The sequence below is a fragment of the Diabrotica virgifera genome, chromosome 3 (assembly GCF_917563875.1).
Source record: "Diabrotica virgifera virgifera chromosome 3, PGI_DIABVI_V3a".
NCBI lineage: Eukaryota > Metazoa > Arthropoda > Insecta > Coleoptera > Chrysomelidae > Diabrotica > Diabrotica virgifera.
This window is the reverse complement of record NC_065445.1, coordinates 182,274,705-182,295,004: the sequence shown is the minus strand read 5'-3', so window position 1 is coordinate 182,295,004 and position 20,300 is coordinate 182,274,705. Positions and strand designations below refer to the sequence as shown.

The 20,300-nt window shown below is 34.4% G+C and overlaps 1 protein-coding gene across 1 annotated transcript; it reads left to right on the top strand.

Moving 5' to 3' along the window:
• The first annotated feature begins 11,612 nt into the window (after window positions 1-11,612).
• On the top strand, window positions 11,613-12,125 carry LOC126882649 (zinc finger protein 227-like). The gene has a single exon (XM_050647623.1). It carries the CDS (start codon window positions 11,613-11,615, stop codon window positions 12,123-12,125), a length of 513 nt encoding a protein of 170 aa, XP_050503580.1.
• Window positions 12,126-20,300: the final 8,175 nt, after the last annotated feature.

The following is a 20,300-nucleotide window of genomic DNA, read 5'->3' as shown; positions in this document are numbered from 1 at the left end:
CAGTAGGTCGTTTTTCCTTCTCTCTATGTGTCCCAGCCATCTCAGCCTCTGTGCTTTAATAAATCCAACTATATCTTCTCCCTTCATTATGTCTCTTAGTTCATGGTTCATTCTTCTTCTCATGTTTCCGTTGTCCAATCTTATCGGGCCCATAATCCGTCCGAGGATTTTCCGTGAGTCACATTGTCTCAGCTGCGTACGTAACTACGGGTCTGATTGCAACTCTGTATATTTTCATTTTTGTATTTCTGGATAAGTTCTTGTCCTTCATAAGCCTATGATATCTCCAGTATGTTTTGTTGCCTGCTAGTATTCGTTCCGTTACTTCTTCACTTCTCTTGTTTTGGCCATTCACTATTACTCCCAAATATTTAAATTGTTGGACTCTTTCAAAAGTGTAGTTTTCTATTTTGATTTCTCTCGTCCTGTTATCTTCTCTTCTAGAGCAGAGTAGATATTTTGTTTTTCCTTCGTTAATTTCTAGGCCTCTTTTCCGTACTTCTTTTGCCAGGATTGTTACTGCTTCTTTTAATATTTCCTTGTCTCTTCCCATAAGAACTAAACCATCTGCATATGCAACTATTTGTGTTGAGGAGTGGGCTATATTTCCTTAATTTTGCTGGTCTTGACTGTTCTTTCTACTGCTATGTTGAATAATGTGGTTGACAGGGAATCGCCTTGTCGCATTCCTGTTTCTATTACAATTGATTTTGTGCTACCTTCTTCTGTTGTTACTGTAGCTCGAGCTCCATCCATGGTCATTTTTGTTAATCTGATTAATTTTGCTGGTATATCTTGAATTTTCATTTCAATATATAATTTATTTCTTCCAATACAAAGGCTTGTCTGAAGTCTACGAAGAGGATGTGGAGTTCTATGTTGTGTTCGTAGCATTTTTCGATTGTTTGTGTAACTATGTGGATCGCATCTGTAGTGGATCTGCCTTCTCTGAATCCTTGCTGGTAGTCCCCAATTTTTTTCTCTGAGGATTGAGTGAGATTTTGTTTGATGAGGGCTGTTAGAATTTTATATGTTGTACTCAGTAGAGATATTGCTCTATAGTTGTTACAGTTTGTTACTTCTCCTTTCTTAAATAATGGTATAATTCTACCTTCTTTCCAATCCTCGGGCATTTCTTCTGCTTCCCATATTCTAACTATTAGGTTATAGATGCTTGTTAATAACTTTTCCCCTCCGTCTTTAATTAGCTCATTGGGAATTTCATCTGGGCCAGGTGTTTTTTCTGTTTCATTTTTTGAATTATGTCTAAATATTCATCATATGTTGGTATCCCTATTTCATTATCTCTAATGTCTTCCATTGCGCCTACTTCCTCTTCCGGACTTTCTTTGCATCTATATAGTTCCGTGAAGTGTGTTTCCCATGATCTTGCCATTACCTTATATACCACTTCTAACAGTGAGATTCCTCTGTAATTTTCACAGATAGTTTTATCACCTTTCTTGTGAATTGGGCAGATGATGCTGTGTTCAATTGCTCTGGCATTTTTTCGTTTTCCCATATTTTCTTTATTAGTCGAGCTATCTTTTGCTGCAGCATATTTCCCCCTACCTTTTTATATCTCTGCTGGAACTCCGCTTTCTCCGGTACTTTTATTATTTTTTAGATCTTTTATTACTGCTATTATCTCCATTTCTGTCGGGTTTTGTATTTGTAGTGGTTCTGTTTCTTGTATTTGTTGTTGTTCTATTTCTTGTCTTTGTTGTTGCATTTCTGTTTCTGTTTCGCCTTTATCGTTTAACAATTCTTCAAAATACTCTGCCCATCTGTTTAATTTTTCCATCTTGTCTCCCAATAACGTACCATCTTTATTTCTGCAAAACATTGTGTATTTATTTTGTGTCGCTCATATCTTTTTTACACCTTGACAAAAATTTCTAACCTCTTTTTGGGCACAGGTTTCTTCTATTATTTCTAGTTGTTTTTCCAAAAATTCTCTCTTCTTTTGCCTGCATAATCGTTTTCTCTTCTTTGGTTTTTATAATGCTCTTTACTATTTCTGTGTTGTTTTTAATATTATCCACTTTTGCGTTGTTCCTCTGCTCTAGAATTCTGTTGCAGTCCTCATCGAACCACTGTTTTCTCTTTTATTTTTCTGCTTTCCCAATGCTAAGATCTGTCGCTTCTATCACGGCTGTTTGTATTATCTTCCATTCTTCTTTTACATTCTCCGTTCTGATTCTTCCCAATCTTTTGTTAATCTCTTCCTCTATTCTTTTTGCTACCTCTTTATCTTGAAGGCGCTCTAATTGATACTTTTTGCGTTGTTTTCCTTTTCTTGATAGTATGGGAATTTCTTGCTGCAGTTTAACTATCGTCAATTTATGATCACTGTTAGCATCTGCTCCTCTGTAGCTTCTACAATCAGTCACGGCTCTGTTGTGTTTTCTTTCAATTAGAACATGGTCTATTTGGTTTCTGGTTTTCCCATCAGGACAGACCCAGTTTATTGTATGTACATCTTTATGATCGAATTGTGTACTTACTGTCTTAAGGTTATGTTCCATTGAAAATTCTATTAGTTTTTTGCCATTGTCATTACTTTCTTTATGTAGGCTTTTACCCCCTGTCATATTCATATACATATCTTCTCTTGCTACTTTCGCATTCATGTCTCCCACAATTATTTTAATATCATATTTTGGTATTTTCCCAATTAGCTCCCCGAGTTGTTCATAAAACTCATTTTTTATTTCCATGTCTTCTGTAGGAGCATGTGCGTTAATTATGCTGATTTTTTTATATTTCCCGCGCAATCTTAAATAGCACAGTCTTTCTGACATTGCTTGAAAGTCAGTTACTACTCGGTTTATTCTCTCTGATACCATAAAACCCATCCCCAGGTATCTATTTGGCCCGCCGCTTTTAAAAAGAGTACTTTTCCCAACTTCTATTATCTCATTTCCCAGTCGCTTGGTCTCTTGTAAGGCCATTATTTCGATTCTATATTTCTCACATATTTCATCTAAATTTCTTAATGCTCCTTCCTCGTAGGTGCCTCTTACGTTCCATGTGCCCACTTTCAATCCATTTTCAATTTGATTGTTTCCTGTCTCAGGGGCGGCTCGTGATAGTAGAAAGTGGTGTGGCACACTACACCTGAGGAATTTTATTATGATGGTTAGCTTCTCTTTATTGGCCGGAAGGTCGATTTTGAGACGTCATAACGCTAGGACAAAAAATCCTCACAAATTATCCCTGGACAAAAAATCCCCAGACAAATAATCCCCGGACAAATAATCTCCGGACAAAAAATCCCCACAAAAAATTCCGAACGGAAAATCCTTAAGAAATATTTGCTGCCGATTAGTTCTCTAAAAGTTTTCCCGTGAATGCGATCGACTCGAATGCTTCAGCGTATAGAGCCTCAGTGTATAGAGTTATTTTGAATTCCAATTCCATATCGAAAACTTCAAATTTTACGTAACAAAAGAGTGTGAGTTTTTTCAAAAATCGTGGAAGATATGAGGAATGAGGTAAGCCTGTGAGAATCATGTTCCAATATTATTTGCTTAAATCTTTTGCTCACTCTGATTTGAATAACTATGTTCAAAACATTGCCATTGTCCAAAAAATTTTGTGGGGATTATTTGTCCTGGATTTTTTGTGGAGATTTTTTGTCCGGGATTATTTGCCGAACCCTCGCTAGGGCGTCTACAAAACGGCGCCGTATTTATTTTAATGCTTGCAAACGACAAACGATATTGAAATATTAAATAACAATTTTATTCGCAAAAGAATAGCAACGAAAGCTCTAAGCCTCCAACAGGTTCACACTCATAGGAGCTGTTTTTAGCTAAAAATAATTACTATAATACCACATATTAAACCAATATGAATCAGATATTTCGTCCTTCCTTGGTCTCATCAGCGTTGTACAGCCATATTAAGCAAACTTTACATTACATACCTACTACATGATAACAACGGACAACTGATTCTGTTAATATTAATCAGTTGTAAAAAATGAAATTATTGTACGCAAACAATATACCCATAAACACGTGATAACTTCATTTCAGAGCCAATCTTATATTGTAAATGTATTGAATATAGGGAAATACATACAAGCAAGTAAGCAAATTACTCTTATATTATAAGATTGATTTTTTTGTTAAGTAAACCAAGGATTAAACTTCGTTTTTTTTTTAGTATTTTATGTTTTTTTAAAGCGTGTTTATAAGAAAATAAATCATTATAAAAGAAAGCAAGATTTTGTTATGTATTTGAGATAAACACCAGTGACTTCCAAGGCTTTAATATTGTAGTTTTATAACATAACTTTTAGTATTTTACAAACATTATACTAGCCGGTGGCTGATCTAGTTTTTGCGGCCAAAACTGACATCCTTCATTCCCCCGTTGACAACTGACATGACAGACAAGCAGTCCTGCCAACTGCCCTCAAGGCTGTGTTAAGGAATGAAACATATCAGATTTCTAAATTTTTTATTTATTTATTTAATTGGCATTGATAAATGCCACACAGCCAGTATGACATTGATAAAATCTTCTAAACATAATCTAAACTAATATAAAATTATATCTAAAACTACTTTACAAAACTATAATACAAGCGTCCATAGCAAATAAGGAAAGCAAGATCAAGTACTGAAGTACTTAACTTCATAACTAAAAAACACCTGTTCGAGGCGTGCCTCAAGGATGGATGAATTTCGTATCCAGAATTGGTGGCACATTTTTCAAATTTTTGTCGCTTTTACTGTCCCATTTTAAGAAATGGTAGTAAGCTAGACAATTAGGTTTGAAGCAAGCCTCATCAGTAATGATTTGAGAAAGTTGGAATGAGATGCATGATGCATATAATACTGGCACGTGGAAGACGGATACAAAGATAAAGAGTCAGGGCAGTACCGATTTTAATTTTTTTCTTAAAAATAAAGTTATTTAGGAAATTTCAAGAAACTAAATTATATTTAAAAAACTGATTATGAAATAACGAAATAACGTAAATGGTCGATTGGTATACTGGTGAGGCACTGCCTCATAGGACAAACCGCCACTGTCCTTTCTTATCTTCTTTTCCTTCCGCCCAAATCATCGTCCGTGTTGTAGCCATGTCGTTATCATTTTACCTTTGTTGTTTACTAGTTATTAGTTTTTTGACCCCCTTTACAGCTTTCCCTTTTTTTATTTCGTAGAGCTGCTCCTTCTCCTTATCCCATCTCCATTCTCTACCGTCTACTATAAACTTTTTGTATCCTATTCTTGCCATTTTTTCTTTTTCTTCTTTCGCCACTTTGCTTATTCCTTTCTGTATTTCTTTTTCTTTCATCGTTAGGTCACTGTTTATGTAAATGCGGTCGTTGTGATTTTTTTAACTTTTTAACGGTGAAACAGTCATTGTTTCTATAACGCAGAGATTATCTCCAATCTTTGTGGCGTTCCTTAATTTTACTTTAACTTGCAATTCCCTGACTAAAAAATTTTCCATTCCTCCCTTTATGTTTCTATCGTCGTTAGTGTCTATTTTTAATCCTGATATTATCAGATTTTTCTTCTTACTGCATTTTTCTATGTATTCGATTCTTTCCTGCAGCTGGTTTACTTCTCTTTTCAAGTTCAGATTCAGCCTTCTTTATACGTATTCTAATTTCTTTGCTCATGTCCCAGTTCTCATTTAGATTACAACCAAAATAGATGGTACTGTTAGTTCTCTCCAGTTGTTCACCATACGCTGTTACTACTTCCGGTTGTATTGGCGTCTTACTGACAACCATCAATCACCTTAATTTTGAGGTGTTTAGTTTGAGTCCATATTCATCACACGTTGTGGTAATCCTATTAATCAGATGTTGAAGTTCTTCGTAATTGCTCGCAGTTAACATTGTGTCATCCGAATATTTATCTCAAATTATTAATGTTGACGCAATTAATTCTGATACCTCATTGAACATTATCCACTGCCTTATTGAAAACAAACTCAGAGTAGATGTTAAATATTACTGGGGACAAAATGCAGCCCTGCCTCACTCCTCTTCGTATTTGAAGTTCATCAGAAGTGTCTTCAAGAGCCAAGCCACATGACACGACAATATTTCTCAAATGTGGTTTATTTTCAATTTTTTTCACTTTAAGGTGCAGTCTCTCTTATGCGATTGTCGCATGTATTCGACGCAAGCGATGTGCTGTGCACTCGTTAATAAATGGTAACTTTATACAAGCGGTCTGCCTTGTGCGCCCGACGCGAGGAATCGCATGCATCTTCTGCATCGACTGGCAGCATCTGCTGCATCGACACATGATAGCAGTCCTCTGCAGCAACTGCATGCGTTAAATTTACAAAACACTTAAAAATTAAGAATTTGTGCATGGCACCGAACAACTGTTCGGTGGTTGTAGGTTATGGCATGATACTATAAATAACGAGATAGTATCTTCCCGTTTGCGCAAATACGTCCGAGTTCGCGCATGATTACGTAACTGGAGACCGGAACTTGAATTTGAATTTTTGTTAAAGTTAAATGGTATTTGTATGCATTTTGTGATGAAATTATTCAATTAGCTAAACAACATTAAACTTCAATGTATTCGAAAAAAATTTAGTGTCGAGATTCCTGTCAAAATAACTGTCAAAAATAAAATATAAAATACACTTAGCTTACAACCGCGAACAATTCAAACTAATCGGACATTACGAATGATTACGAACCATTACGAACTTGCCGGTTTCCAGTTACGTCACGACTTCCGGATGTGCAATATATTATCTTGTTATTTATAGTATCATGGATTATGGACACGTATTCTACAGTGTGTCCACGGATGGAGTGCCCAAGAGGAAAAAAATAAACTTTTCGCTTCTTTGGAATATGAAGCCAGACTCTTTCGTTCTCCTTGAAACGTTTTAATTATTTATTAATTAAATAATTATTAATCTAATAATTTTAATAATGACATTTATCACAAGATAAATTCTTTATTGAACGCTTAACATTGTCGAAAAAAAATGACAATTCGCAAATTATTTATGGGAGTTGACAGTTACTAAGCTATATTGTGGCTTGGCAACACTAGATTATTGTTACGATTTGGAACTTAGTGCAAAAATTTATAGGGATTTACATAAAATTGGCTACAAAATTAAGCAGGATTTGAAAAACTTGAATATTATTTCGTTTTATGGGGTTTTATAACAAGCAAAACTTTTTATCAAGAATGACATTTTTCGCTAAAATTGAAAATAAAAAAATTTTTCCTCTTGGGCACCCCATCCGTGGACACACTGTATAAAGAAAGTGGTGTTTTTGTTTATATTATTAAGTTTTTAATTTATATTATTGTTTTTATTTAAAATATGCAAACTAACAACCATCTAAACCCATAGAGCTAATTTCTGAGAGACCGAGCTCTACATAATATACAATAACTAGATTTTTATTTATATATTTTTTATTTATCTATGTTTACATTACATATTTATTTATCGATCCACACAAAAAGTATAAAATGTAGATCATAAATATGAACTATTGTAGATATCCAACTCTACTTACACAAAATTCATGAGTTTTATTATTTTTGAAGTTTCTACCATATTTTTAAAAAGTCTCTTGCTCTTTCACTACATTTTTATGAAGATAAAAGGCGCGTTCCAAGTGACATGAAAACCGTCCTTCGTACTGCCCTCGTCATGCGCATTATAAAAAATGCGTTCCAAGCGAACATGAACGATGATTCGTATCGTACACCGTGTTGTTCCAAGCGATCCATGTACCGTTTCGAAATCGGTAACTGAACGGTCCCTTTGATACATGCCTTCAAGCAGAAGCTATTTGTACTGACTTGCTAAGTTAGGATTGTTTTCATTTTTACTGGTTGCTGCTATGAGATCAGCTGATGATTCAGTAATAGAATAATCCACAATCCACGCTATTAATACCCGTGAATATTGATTTTCGTTTAAATAATTATTAATTCTTTTTTTTTTCAAATTAATCTTAAAAATATGGATAATTTATTATTATTTTTTTTTTCATAGAAGACAGCGATTTTATGTCAGTTATCGATTCTGAGGAAGATTTTGAAGTTGAAGTGATGTGATGTTTATTGAACATGTTAGAAATGATAATTTCTAACCATCTAACACAGCGTTTCCCAACCGGTGGGTCGCGACCCACTAGTGGGTCGCGGCGTGGCTCTTACAGTAGCTGAATACCGTAAATATATAACACCATGGGTGAGGGATGGGTCGCGAATATAAAAAAACATCAGAAGGTGGGTCGCCACACACAAAAGGTTGGGAACCACTGATCTAGCAAACTACTAGTGGTACTCCGTACTCGTACTGAAAATGGCTCAGGCGTTGAAATGGTACACAAATACGTTCCAACGTTACGTACCGGTAATCGGTTCGGGATCGAAAGAAAACTGTTCAAGGGCGATTCTGCGCATTAAAACAGTCCAATCGATTTCGTGACTGTTCGAGGGATTGTACAAATGTGTCGTCCTGGAACGAACCTAAAGTAAACCTGTTTCTGTATATGCTCCATCATTTTAAAATTTCCGCTGTTCATGTCAATATCAGCTGTTCTATCGCATGCGTCTAAATGCCCAAGCGAGACCACCGCAACCCAAGGTTCATAGATAGGTGATGACCGAATATCCATGAACCTTGACCCCAACCACTGCGTTAATCGCATGTAACTGCTGCAGTGCTGCACAGCATAGTAAATATTAGATTTTATTATGCTGTGCTTGCTGTGTATTATTAGATTTTACTATACTGTGACTGCTGCTTGCGTCAAACGAATGCGACAATCGCGTAAGAGAGCACCTTTAGTGTTGAAGGGGTCGACCCCAAAATCGCAACTGTCATGAACACGCCTATCTTCACGCGCAACTTTGATACAAGAATTATAAAAAATATGCATTGAAATCCTGATGCATACCGTAATTTTTTGAGCATTATAAAGTGAGTATAAATATTTTCATATTTTTTTTTTGTAATTCCACCTTTAATTTATCGTGCACTTCTCGTAGACTGTGTTACCGATAAGGTAGATTTGTCGCCTTTTTGGGCCGCGTCCGCGTTGAAGTCTAAAATAATATATACTGGCTCCTTTTGTATTTGTATTATGTTGTATTAAATGCCGTCAATGTCTTCATCTGGAATCTGGAGCATCTGTTGTATTTTCTTCTTCTTTAAGTGCCGTCTCCTAATCGCAGGTTGGATATCATCATCACTATCTTTACTCTATCTACTGCTGCCATGAAGAGTTTATTGCATTTAAACTAGTCCCTTAAATTCTTCAACCATGACACTCTCCTTCTTCCTATACTCCGTCCGCCTCTTATCTTTTCCTGTATTATCAGTCTTAGCATTTCATATCGCTGTCCCCTCATTACGTGTCCCAGATATTGTAACTTTCTTATTTTTATTGTGTTTATTATTTCGCATTCTTTGCCCATTTCTCGCAATACTTCCATGTTCGTTTTCTTCTGTGTCCATATATACCTGAATGACATGGAAATCTTCTAGTTTTGCTCCATTATAACCTGTGTTTTCAAATCGTGATATGTAGATAGTGTAGTTTTTGTTTCAAAATGTCCTTGATCTCTCCATGATCTGTTTCTGCTAGACCATATATGTCTATATTTTGTCGTATTAAATCTAATCATAGGTACTTTATCATGGATAGAAAATGGAAAAATAAGTACAGTGAACTCTCCCTTGAACGGACAATAGTCGTGCCGCATAAAGTGTCCATTTAAAGGAGGTGTCCATTTATATACATATAAATAGAAATATTAGTTTAACATTACACAACACAAGTTGTGGATAAGGCGCAGCATTGTCTAGGAACAAAAAAGTTTTTCAATTTTCTCACTGCATTATTTTATCAAATTAATTTAGCCAGTCTGTGATCATTTTCCTTGTCATTTGTTATCCACGACTTCTTATTTCTGTACCATTCGATAGGTAATTGTTCTGCGTGTAAATCCTTGAACCAACGAAGAATTTTACTTTTCCCGGTTACTAGCGGTCTTTCTTTCTTCCCCATCACATTGGTGCAAAATATAATTGTGATCCTATCTTTAGAAGCCTTACCTTCAGTGCACCCTTCTCCTTTCAAGACCACGTCCCACCATCAAATAATTTGATCAAACAGTTTGAGCAAACTCCGGAAGTACGTCAAAGTGACGTCACAATTGCAGTTTTTTTGAAATTCTAAAAATCTGTGCTCTCACTATCAGTCTAGTTTGATCAAATTTTTTGTATTGAGTTGTCTAACTTGTTTGTACTTTATTTAAAATTAAAATTTTTCATTATTATCCACAATGAACACTCAGGATGTGACGTCACTAACTGTCACTTTCAGTTTGCTTAAACCAGTTTGATCAAATTATTTGATGGTGGGACACGGCCTTCAGGGTATAAGTTTTTTTGGGTACCTAATGCTCTAAACTCTAAAAAAATAATCACGTCTCATCTGCGTTAAAAATGTCTCGCGGAGAGTATACTTTCATTAAAGTAATCAGTTTTTGCTTTTATTTAGAAACGACTAATAAATCTACAGCAACTGCTTCGCCACATACAAATTTGAAGAAAATATTCTGTTTCTTACAACATTTCTCATTTCTCTCAAATTTGCAATGCACTAGAAGCTTTCATACCAACGCTTACTTCCCTTACAACTTCTAATGAATTTTATTTGAATAATTTTATCAGAAACAGGATTACTTTTAGACCGCACTTCTGGTGTCGCATTTCTTTCATCGACGGACACACACATTCAATTTTTATTACTTTGTGTTGATAACGTGAACTGTATCAAATATCACGTCGTCGACATATATATTGACTTGAAATGATAAAAAATGTAGTATACACATTTTTATATTGTGAAATATTTGAAATAATAAATATGTTAATTCTTTTCATATACTGTCCGTTTCATTAACACCTTATTTACTGTCCGCGTCCTTTGTTGAGAGTGTCCGCCTAAGAGAGTTAAAGGGTACAGGTGCATATATCTCCGAATGATTTTTGTCTTAAAAATCGTCCGTATAGAGGAGGTGTCTGTTAAAGAGAGTTTACTGTAATTATACTTTTAGGTTCCTCCTCTGAAGAAATACACAGTGATTTGAGCCCAAACAAACTCTTCGTAGGAAAGGACACAAAAACTGTTGATAATTCATTCACTTGTGAAATTTGCTCCAAACAGTGTTCCTTAGAGTCCAATTTAAGAAGACATTTGAAGTGGCATGATGGTGAAGACAAACGGAACGATGGCAAAGAAAAACCTTTGGCGTGCGAAGTTTGTTCCAAACGGGTTAGAACTAATTTTGAAGTAAAATCACATATTTATGAGAACTCATACTGGAGAAACATTTAAGTGTGAACTTTGCCCCAAAGAGTATTATTCAAATTCTACTTTAAAATTACATATGAGATGGCACACCGGAGAAACATTTTCATGTAACATATGCTCCAAACAATTTATAAGAATTTCCAAATTCAAAGCGCATATGATAACGCATAGTGGAGGGAAAAGAGAAAGACATTTCACATGTGTGATTTGTTACAAAGCATTTTTAAACAAAGGCAATTTAACACGACATGTAAGATGGCACAATGGAGAAACTACACGTGCAAGATTTGCTCCAAACAATTTGTAGACAATCATTATTACAACGTCCATATGAGATTGCATACGGACACAAAACCATTTCAGTGTGAGGTTTGTTTAAAATATTTTTCACACAAGTCCGCAGTAAAAGTGCATATGAGAGTACATACTGGAGAGAAGCTCTTTAGCTGTGAAGTTTGCTCTAAACCATGTATAACAAGTACGGATTTAAAAGTTCATATGAGAAAGCACACTAAAGAAGCGCCTTACGAATGCGAAATTTGCCCTAAGAAGTGTGCAACAAGTAGTATATTGAAAAGACATATGACAGTGCATTTTGAAAAAGTGTCTTCTCTCCCATCCCAAAAAATTTCGTGCGAAACTTGCTCAAAACAATTTTCTAATTCGTTGAGATTTCATATGAGAACACACATTGAAGAAAGACCCTTCACTTGCGAAGTTTGCTCCAAAGGATTTTTCAGCAGTTCTACGTTAAAAGTACAAATATGAGGGTGCATAAGAAAGAACTTTTCCCGTTTGAAGTATGCTCTAAACAATTTTTAACAAAATACAACTTAAAGATAAATATGAGAAGGCATACAGGAGACAGGCCTTTCCCCTGTGAACTTTGCTTCAAGCGGTTTGTAATCAAGTCTGACTTAACTTCACATATGAGATGGCACACTAGAGACGTTCTTTTCACATGTGAAGTTTGCAGTAAACAGTTTGTTACCAAGACAATATTAACGATCCATATGAAAATGCATACTAGGGGAGAACCGTTCTCGTGTGAATTTGGCTGCAAACAATTTGTTACCGAAATAGCATTTACTAAACATATTAGAGCTCATACGGGGGAAAGTTTGCACAAAGTTCTATGTAAGAAGCACATATGAAGAGTACAGGGGGAAAACAAGGAATGTCACTTTTTGATGAATTTTGGCTTTTCTCGCCATGTGGTAGCAAAAACTGAGTAATATCGACTAGACTATCGATTCAGAACAATAACCAGAAAGATCAGTCTATATAAATTTTTTAAGAATTTGTATCCAGGCGAAGGACCAAGATTGTATGCACGCCACTGGACAGAAATATGGAATGTTAGCACTTTTTTGGTGCATTATTAAATTAATAAGTTAATATAGATTAATATTATATTAAGATTATAGACTAATAATTGCTAGAATTCTGCTAAGAATCTCCTAAGTAGTTTTTAGATATCATAGGAGTTAAACCTTTATTTTTTAAACCTAAATTTTATACTAAATTAATATAACTACGTTGAACAATTGTATCGCCGTCTCACTCTGTCAATTATAAATATGTAATAACTGCGTATGTCTTGGATAACGTTTTTGCTTAGTAGACAACACTTAATAATCTATCTCTCTCGTTTGTTATTTATAGAAAAAGGCAGCAAATCCAAAATATGTGCTTGATATGATCGTCCATGGGCACGGTTCTTAGACATTACTACGGTTGCCCACATCGACTAACCAATGAACATTAAGGGTGCAATTACGTCACGAGTGTACTGTAATTTGAATCATAATATGATTTTTTTCGAATCCTGTGAAAACTAATAAGTATTTTAAAAAAATTTAAACGCAGAATGAAAGATTGCGTTATTACCGAGGGCCGAAAGTCCCATAGAGTAAATAAAAATTTCTTTTGAATGCAATATTTGCAATTAAAAATCACACTTTTCTTTTATTTTCAGCCCTGTAACTTATTAAAATAAACATTATAGAAGTTTTCAGGGACTTTTGCCCCTTGGTAATGATGTAGTCTTTCATTCTGCGTTTAAATTTTTCTAAAATATTTACTAGTTTTCTCAGGATTCGAAAAAATGAATACATTTCAAAAACTAATGAGAATTTTGACGTGCGTAAAAATTTTGCAATTTGCTCCTTCCCCTTAATCGGTATTTATATGTCTTTGATGTATGGAAAATAGTCAAGATAGTTAAGAAATAAAGATGTTTAGTGGATTATAATACCTAATTATGGAAAACTGTTGATATTTATCCATGCAATATTTACGGAAATCTAGGACTTCAATCTCCATTGTACACTGAAAATTTGTCGATGAATTTCCATTAATACTGGATTAACTATTGAATACATACTATCCTTAGACATCAGCTAGGATTATGTGAATTAGAATTACTTGTATAATTTATTGTAAGAATTTAAATACTAGGTACCTAATAAATTTGGCCACACTACTGTACCTGGCATTCTAAAATATCATCAACATTATTATTACGTTAATACATAATGAAATTTTAACGTTTTAACCTACCTTATAGATATATATTCTTATTTAAACTCCTACAATAGGAATTATGTACAACTTTCATCATGAATAATTCAAAATAAGTTTTTACGAGAAATCAAAATTACAAATACAAAAATATAAAGTAAACTAGGATATTACCGGGTGGTGAATTGGAAAACGAGCCATAGGAAACTCAATGTAAAATTCTAAACTGTTGAATTCCTGCTTCCCTAATTATTTTACATCAAAAGACATTAGACACTATTTGTAGAGTGTAGAGGATTGAAATCTGTATTGAAAACAACTTTTAAAATTGTTCTACGAATTAAACATATTCCAAAATTTAGTAAAAATGCGTAAAGCCCAAAATTAGGCCACACACAGTGCAATGTCACAATGAAGTTATTATTTTTACATTTTTAAACTGTCAATATTTTTATTTTATCATTAAAAGCAATACAGTTGATAAGATACCCTCAGCTGCTGAGAAAATATTAAAAATGTTTTATTCAGTCAATGGTGTGAGCACTGTCAGTTAAATAGTAACGTGTGGCCTAACTTTTACACACATACCTACTGTAGCAAATGTATTATATTTTTCAAAATTTTGGAATGCGTTTAAATCGTAGAGCAATTTTAACTTTTGATTTTAATACAGATTTCAATTCTCTACAAATATTCTCTCATGACTTTTGATGTAAAATAATTAGGGAAGCAGGAATTCAACAGTTTAGAATTTTACATTGAGTTTCCTATGGCCCGTTTTACAATTCACCGCCCGGTATAGGATAAAATGTGTATTATTTGTCTTATTATTTAATAATAACACAAATACTACACATATATACATAATAACACACATTCAATGATCGAAAATCATTTAAAAATATGGGATTCTGTATTCTTGTGACGTAAAGTCAAAAATTGAAGTCTCCCCACCACCGTCCATCTGGCCAACCGTAGTATGTCTAAGAACCGTGGTTCATGGGTATTCTTTCGTTTTCCGACTGTACTTTAACAACTAGCCATGCTCTTCATCAATACAGGGTATTTCTAAATAAGTCAGACAAACTTTAAGGAGAAATTCTGCATGAAAAAGTAATACCGTTTGCTTCATAAACGTATGTCCGCAAATGCTTCGTTTTCGAAATACGGGATGTTGAATTTTTCCTTACAAACTGATGATTTAGTTATTGCTCTAAAACCGGCTGAGAATTTTGTCGCACTTATTTAGAAACACCCTGTATTGATGAAGAACATGACTAGCTGTTAAAGTACCTAACTTTTTTATTATCCAACATAACCGAATGAATCAAAAAACAGAATGTTAAGAAAACCTGAGGCTATAGTTGGGTTTTAATTTCAGTATTTTATAAATGCTAGAACAGCGATTCTCAATCTGTGGTACATGTACCACTGGTGGTACATTTCATTTTTTGAGGTAGTACACAAAACGCAAAAACAGTCAAAATCAGCACCACTATTATAGTTAATTAGATCACCTAGTTAGATGTGTATTTCAGTTAGGTGGTACCAAAAATAATAAAAAGTATTTGGTGGTACATGACACAAAAAGATTGAGAACCGCTGTGCTAGAATATTCCACAGAATGTGGTGAACTTTGAGAAAAAAACACAGTTTGATTGGTACACCTGGTATACAATGACAATTTACCTGTCTAGCAACAATATTATTACAGCGATTTTGTTAAAGAATAAGGCTATAACATGGTAAAAAAATCACTTAAATCGGACAACAGGTTTATGAAATTCGAGACATCAAAAATGACCCGTGTTTTGTGGGTGGCCCGTTTCCGGCCAGTGCGCAGTGTACCTAGGTAATTGATGAACATTTCGTAATGTTTTTGATACCTTGCTTAGTACATTACAGACATTATAATGTAGGGATCATCTACGTAACATTTCAGTGAAAATGTATTTTTATTAGCCGCTATCTTTAGACAAACATAATCTTTTGTGTACCTACTCATTGTTTATTGTACAGACATTTTTTTGTGATAAATAAATACTTACTAAATAAAATGAAGCATGTATTGTAAAATCATTATGTTCAAACATTATTTAAGCCTATATTATTCCATCCAATCCAAGTACAAACATATGAGTGACAAATTTAGTTCGCCCAAAACTAAATATGCAGAGATGAGGGCGCTAATAACCGGCAAAATAACGCAAAAGACATAAAACATAATACGCTGTGAAATAAAAGAGATGAAACTAGTATAGGTGGGAAATTATCAGTAGTAATTGCACAAGAGCTCTAAAATTCTATATTAATTTTAGAGATAGAGTGCAATTTATAAGTACAAATTAGTACAATTAAACACACAGTTGTTATAAATATTTGACGGTTGAAAGTCATCACTTTTATAATTTTTAAAACATTAATTGTCATTAATATCACTGAATAGGTATATTTTTTCATAGCAACGAAGGGCATCTGACGTAATATACTTGACGGCGGGAAATTATCAAAAATGATCAGTTTAATTTTTATTTCTGTAGCTTTCTATTGGTCAGAATCTCCTATGAATGAAATAATCAGTAGTAATTGCACAAGAGCTCTAAAATTATCGAATTTTTCCCAAGTGACACTTTACAGTTTTAATTTCACGACCCGAAGGGGAGTGAAATTATGTCAAAGTGTCACGAGGGCAAAAATTCGATAATAATTTTAAAGATCGAGTGCAATTTGCTGCGATTATTTCATGAATAAAACTGTTCAAAACCAAAATTTTATTGTAATTTATTTATGTAAGCACAAATTAGTGCAATTAAACACACAGTTGTTATAAATATTTGACGGTTGAAAGTCATCACTTCTATATTTTTTAAAACATTAATTGTCACTGAATGTATTTTTTCGTAGCAACAAAGGGCATCTGAAGTAATATACTTGACGACGGGATATTATCAAAAATTACCACTTCAATGTTTATTTCTGTAGCTTTCTATTGGTCAGAATCTCCTATGAATGGAATAATCGGTATAAATCTATAAAACATGACCACATACCATAGTTTCCCACCTTTAGACGTTAGCTTTTTTTCGGTCCGACTGACACAAATAAACGTCAAAATATGTCAAGGTTGTAGCTGAACATTTTTTGTCTAAGAAAATGGGAAACCGGAAACCTGTGTGTGTTTAATTTTGAAATTAGTTTTTAAATAATAATATGTATTTTAAAAATTAAAATAAAATTATTAACTCATTAATCCTAATCTTTGTTTTTGATTTATTTATGGACAGCCTTGCTTCTAAACTCACTCAATCTATTCGTTCTAACAGCTCCGTCAAATTTATTTAAAATTAAAAAATGTTAATGTCACATTAACGTCATACGTATGACCTAAAGTCAACTACTAGTTCTTAACTAACGTCTAAAGCTAACTAATAACTATAGTAAGCTGCAATGTTTTCTAGGTTAATACCGATAATTTCCCACCTTAACTATTTTCATATTTTTATTCCACAACGCATTATGTTGTCCGTCTTTTGCGTTATTTTGCCGGGTATTAGCGCGCTCATCGCTGTATATTTAACCGAAAGGATACAGCTTTATATTTAGACTTTATAAAGGAAGTGAAAAGTATATATAAAAGTGTGCAAGTTTATTCTATTAAAACAAACTAAGTTATCAATCGAAGTAGCACAGAAAACGACAATAAATATCGCCTCCGTACCACCAGATTGACAACAGGTGGAATACTTTCTTTGGTTACACCTCCTGAGATTTTTAAAATTTATAAATCATACAGGGTGCCGAGGAAATTAAGATGAGATAATTTTAAATAATTCACAACTCATCTACTCAGCGTGGTAAAGCTCCAACAAGAAAGATTCCATAATACTCAAACAAAAGAGTAAATGAATTAAAAATGTATAAACATTCTCAATTTCTTTGCAAAACGAAAATGCAGCAGCTGCATAATACTTTGGTTAAATCGGAGAGTGCAGGAAGAATCTATACCGGTTTCGGAGATCTTTTTTACCTCATCAGTAAACCCATATCCTCTTCTCTCCGCTTTAACCATTTACCACAGCTTGGGCCTTCCCGAATTGCAAAGAAAGAAATTTCACGGATGAACTAGGGCCATCTACCGAAAAACAAACTAAGTTATCAATCGAAGTAGCACAGAAAACGACAATAAATATAGAAATAGGTTTACTGAATAATATATATGGGTTTACTGATGACGTGAAAAAGATCTCCGAAACCGGTATAGACTCTTCCTGCACTCTCCGATTTAACCAAAGTATTATGCAGCTGATGCATTTTCGTTTTGCAAAGAAATTGAGAATGTTTATACATTTTTAATTCATTTACTCTTTTGTTTGAGTATTATGGAATTTTTCTTGTTGGAGCTTTACCACGCTGAGTAGATGAGTTGTGAATTATTTAAAATTCTCTCATCTTAATTTCCTCGGCACCCTGTATGATTTCTAAATTTTGAAAATCTCAGGAGGTGTAACCAAAGAAAGTATTCCACCTGTTGTCAATCTGGTGGTACGGAGGCGATATTTATTGTCGTTTTCTGTGCTACTTCGATTGATAACTTAGTTTGTTTTTCGGTAGATGGCCCTAGTTCATCCGTGACATTTCTTTCTTTGCAATTCGGTAAGGCCCAAGCTGTGGTAAATGGTTAAAGCGGAGAGAAGAGGATATGGGTTTACTGATGAGGTGAAAAAGATTTCCGAAACCGGTATAGACTCTTCCTGCACTCTCCGATTTAACCAAAGTATTATGCAGCTGCTGCATTTTCGTTTTGCAAAGAAATTGAGAATGTTTATACATTTTTTTTTATTCTATTAGTTTTTTAGCTAATAAAAAATAGCTAATAATAGAAAACATATATTTATTTACAATAGCACCTACCGACTATACTGTTTCCCTTTTTCTTTAAGAGTTGGAAACAAAGATAGTTCCATGCTGTGTGCCATCGCGTGGTCTCCACGACCATCTCCGGGCACGAACACAAGCTCTGTTTTTCCTTCTAAAGATAAGGTACCCCAAAGTATACACGAACCACTTCCATAGCTCACTGTTTCGGCACTGCAGCACTGGGCAAATCGTTCTCCGGGCCTCCGATAGACGTGTGGTCTTCTGTCATTGCATCACAAGCACATTCGACTCTCTTCAGAGAATAAAACTCTGTTCGAGAATAGAACACGTCGAGCTTGTTTCTCACGTGCGTTTAAATTGGGCCATGTATTAACTCGTATATGAGTCAAAGTGGCCACTTTAAGCCTACTCCTAACTATCCACTAAGTGACTGTGACACCTCGAATTTTCCTCGAGGATTATTGAAGCTCAACTTCTGTCACTTGCCGATTCATCAAGGCACTCCTTAGAACAATAAATCAATCATCCCTCTCTGTCATTACACGTCGCCGACCCGAATCTGGTCGTCGACTGTAGTTACCGGTCTCCTGGTATCGACGATAAGCCCGTGAGACCAAGGAGGCCACGGGCGACAGTCTTGTAACTATATCCTCTCGTGATTATATACTTATGTACCTGGAAACTGGTGAAGTATTCATTTTGTAAAATATTCACTTACTACAGGCCAACGTTCGAAAAATGGATGAGACGACCACCGACAAATTCATTACTTTGTTTCACGTTAAGAATGGAACATTGCGCTTATGGAGATCAGTGTTGCCAAACCTCTCAGATACGGGTGGCTACTCGACGGCCGATATACGATTCATTCTAATCAGTGGCATCGGCGCGCTTCTATCGTCCATAAGAAATACATTGGCCTATCTAAGCAACGTTCTATTCTTAACGTGAAACGTTGTATAGTTGTTTTGGGAACTTGCATAAATTTTTAAATTCGAAAAAATGTTATAAATCACAGCAGAACATAATTTAAAATATGTATCAAAGATAAAAAAGTTTTGTCTGTCTTTCGTTTGGCCCCTAAAGACGATTAAAAATTCAAATTAAAACAGGTGGCCCTAAACGCGTCGTGACGTTACTGAGTTGTACGTTTACATTTTTCCAATAAAGTAAACAGAATTTTAAATTAGACGTTATAAACGTCAGTAGAAAATACATTTATGTGACGTTACAAGTGTTTTTGATCGTTTGAAATATTCATAGAAATTTGTACTTTTACAAAATGGTTTTATTTTCAATAGTAAACCTTCGTTCCTTTCCTTCAAAAACAGTATAAAACTCAAATTTTAACAAACTGGTATATATTATTACAATGGGCGCGTTCACCAGATGCAAACGTTGGCAATCAGTTTGCGCTTTATGGTTCTGAACGACTTGCTAACGTCAAACATGTTTGGAAAGCGGTCGCCATTTTTGCAAACATAAGATATTTAAGTTGAACTTTGCAAACGTGTTGAATATTGAAAAAATATGGCGGGAATT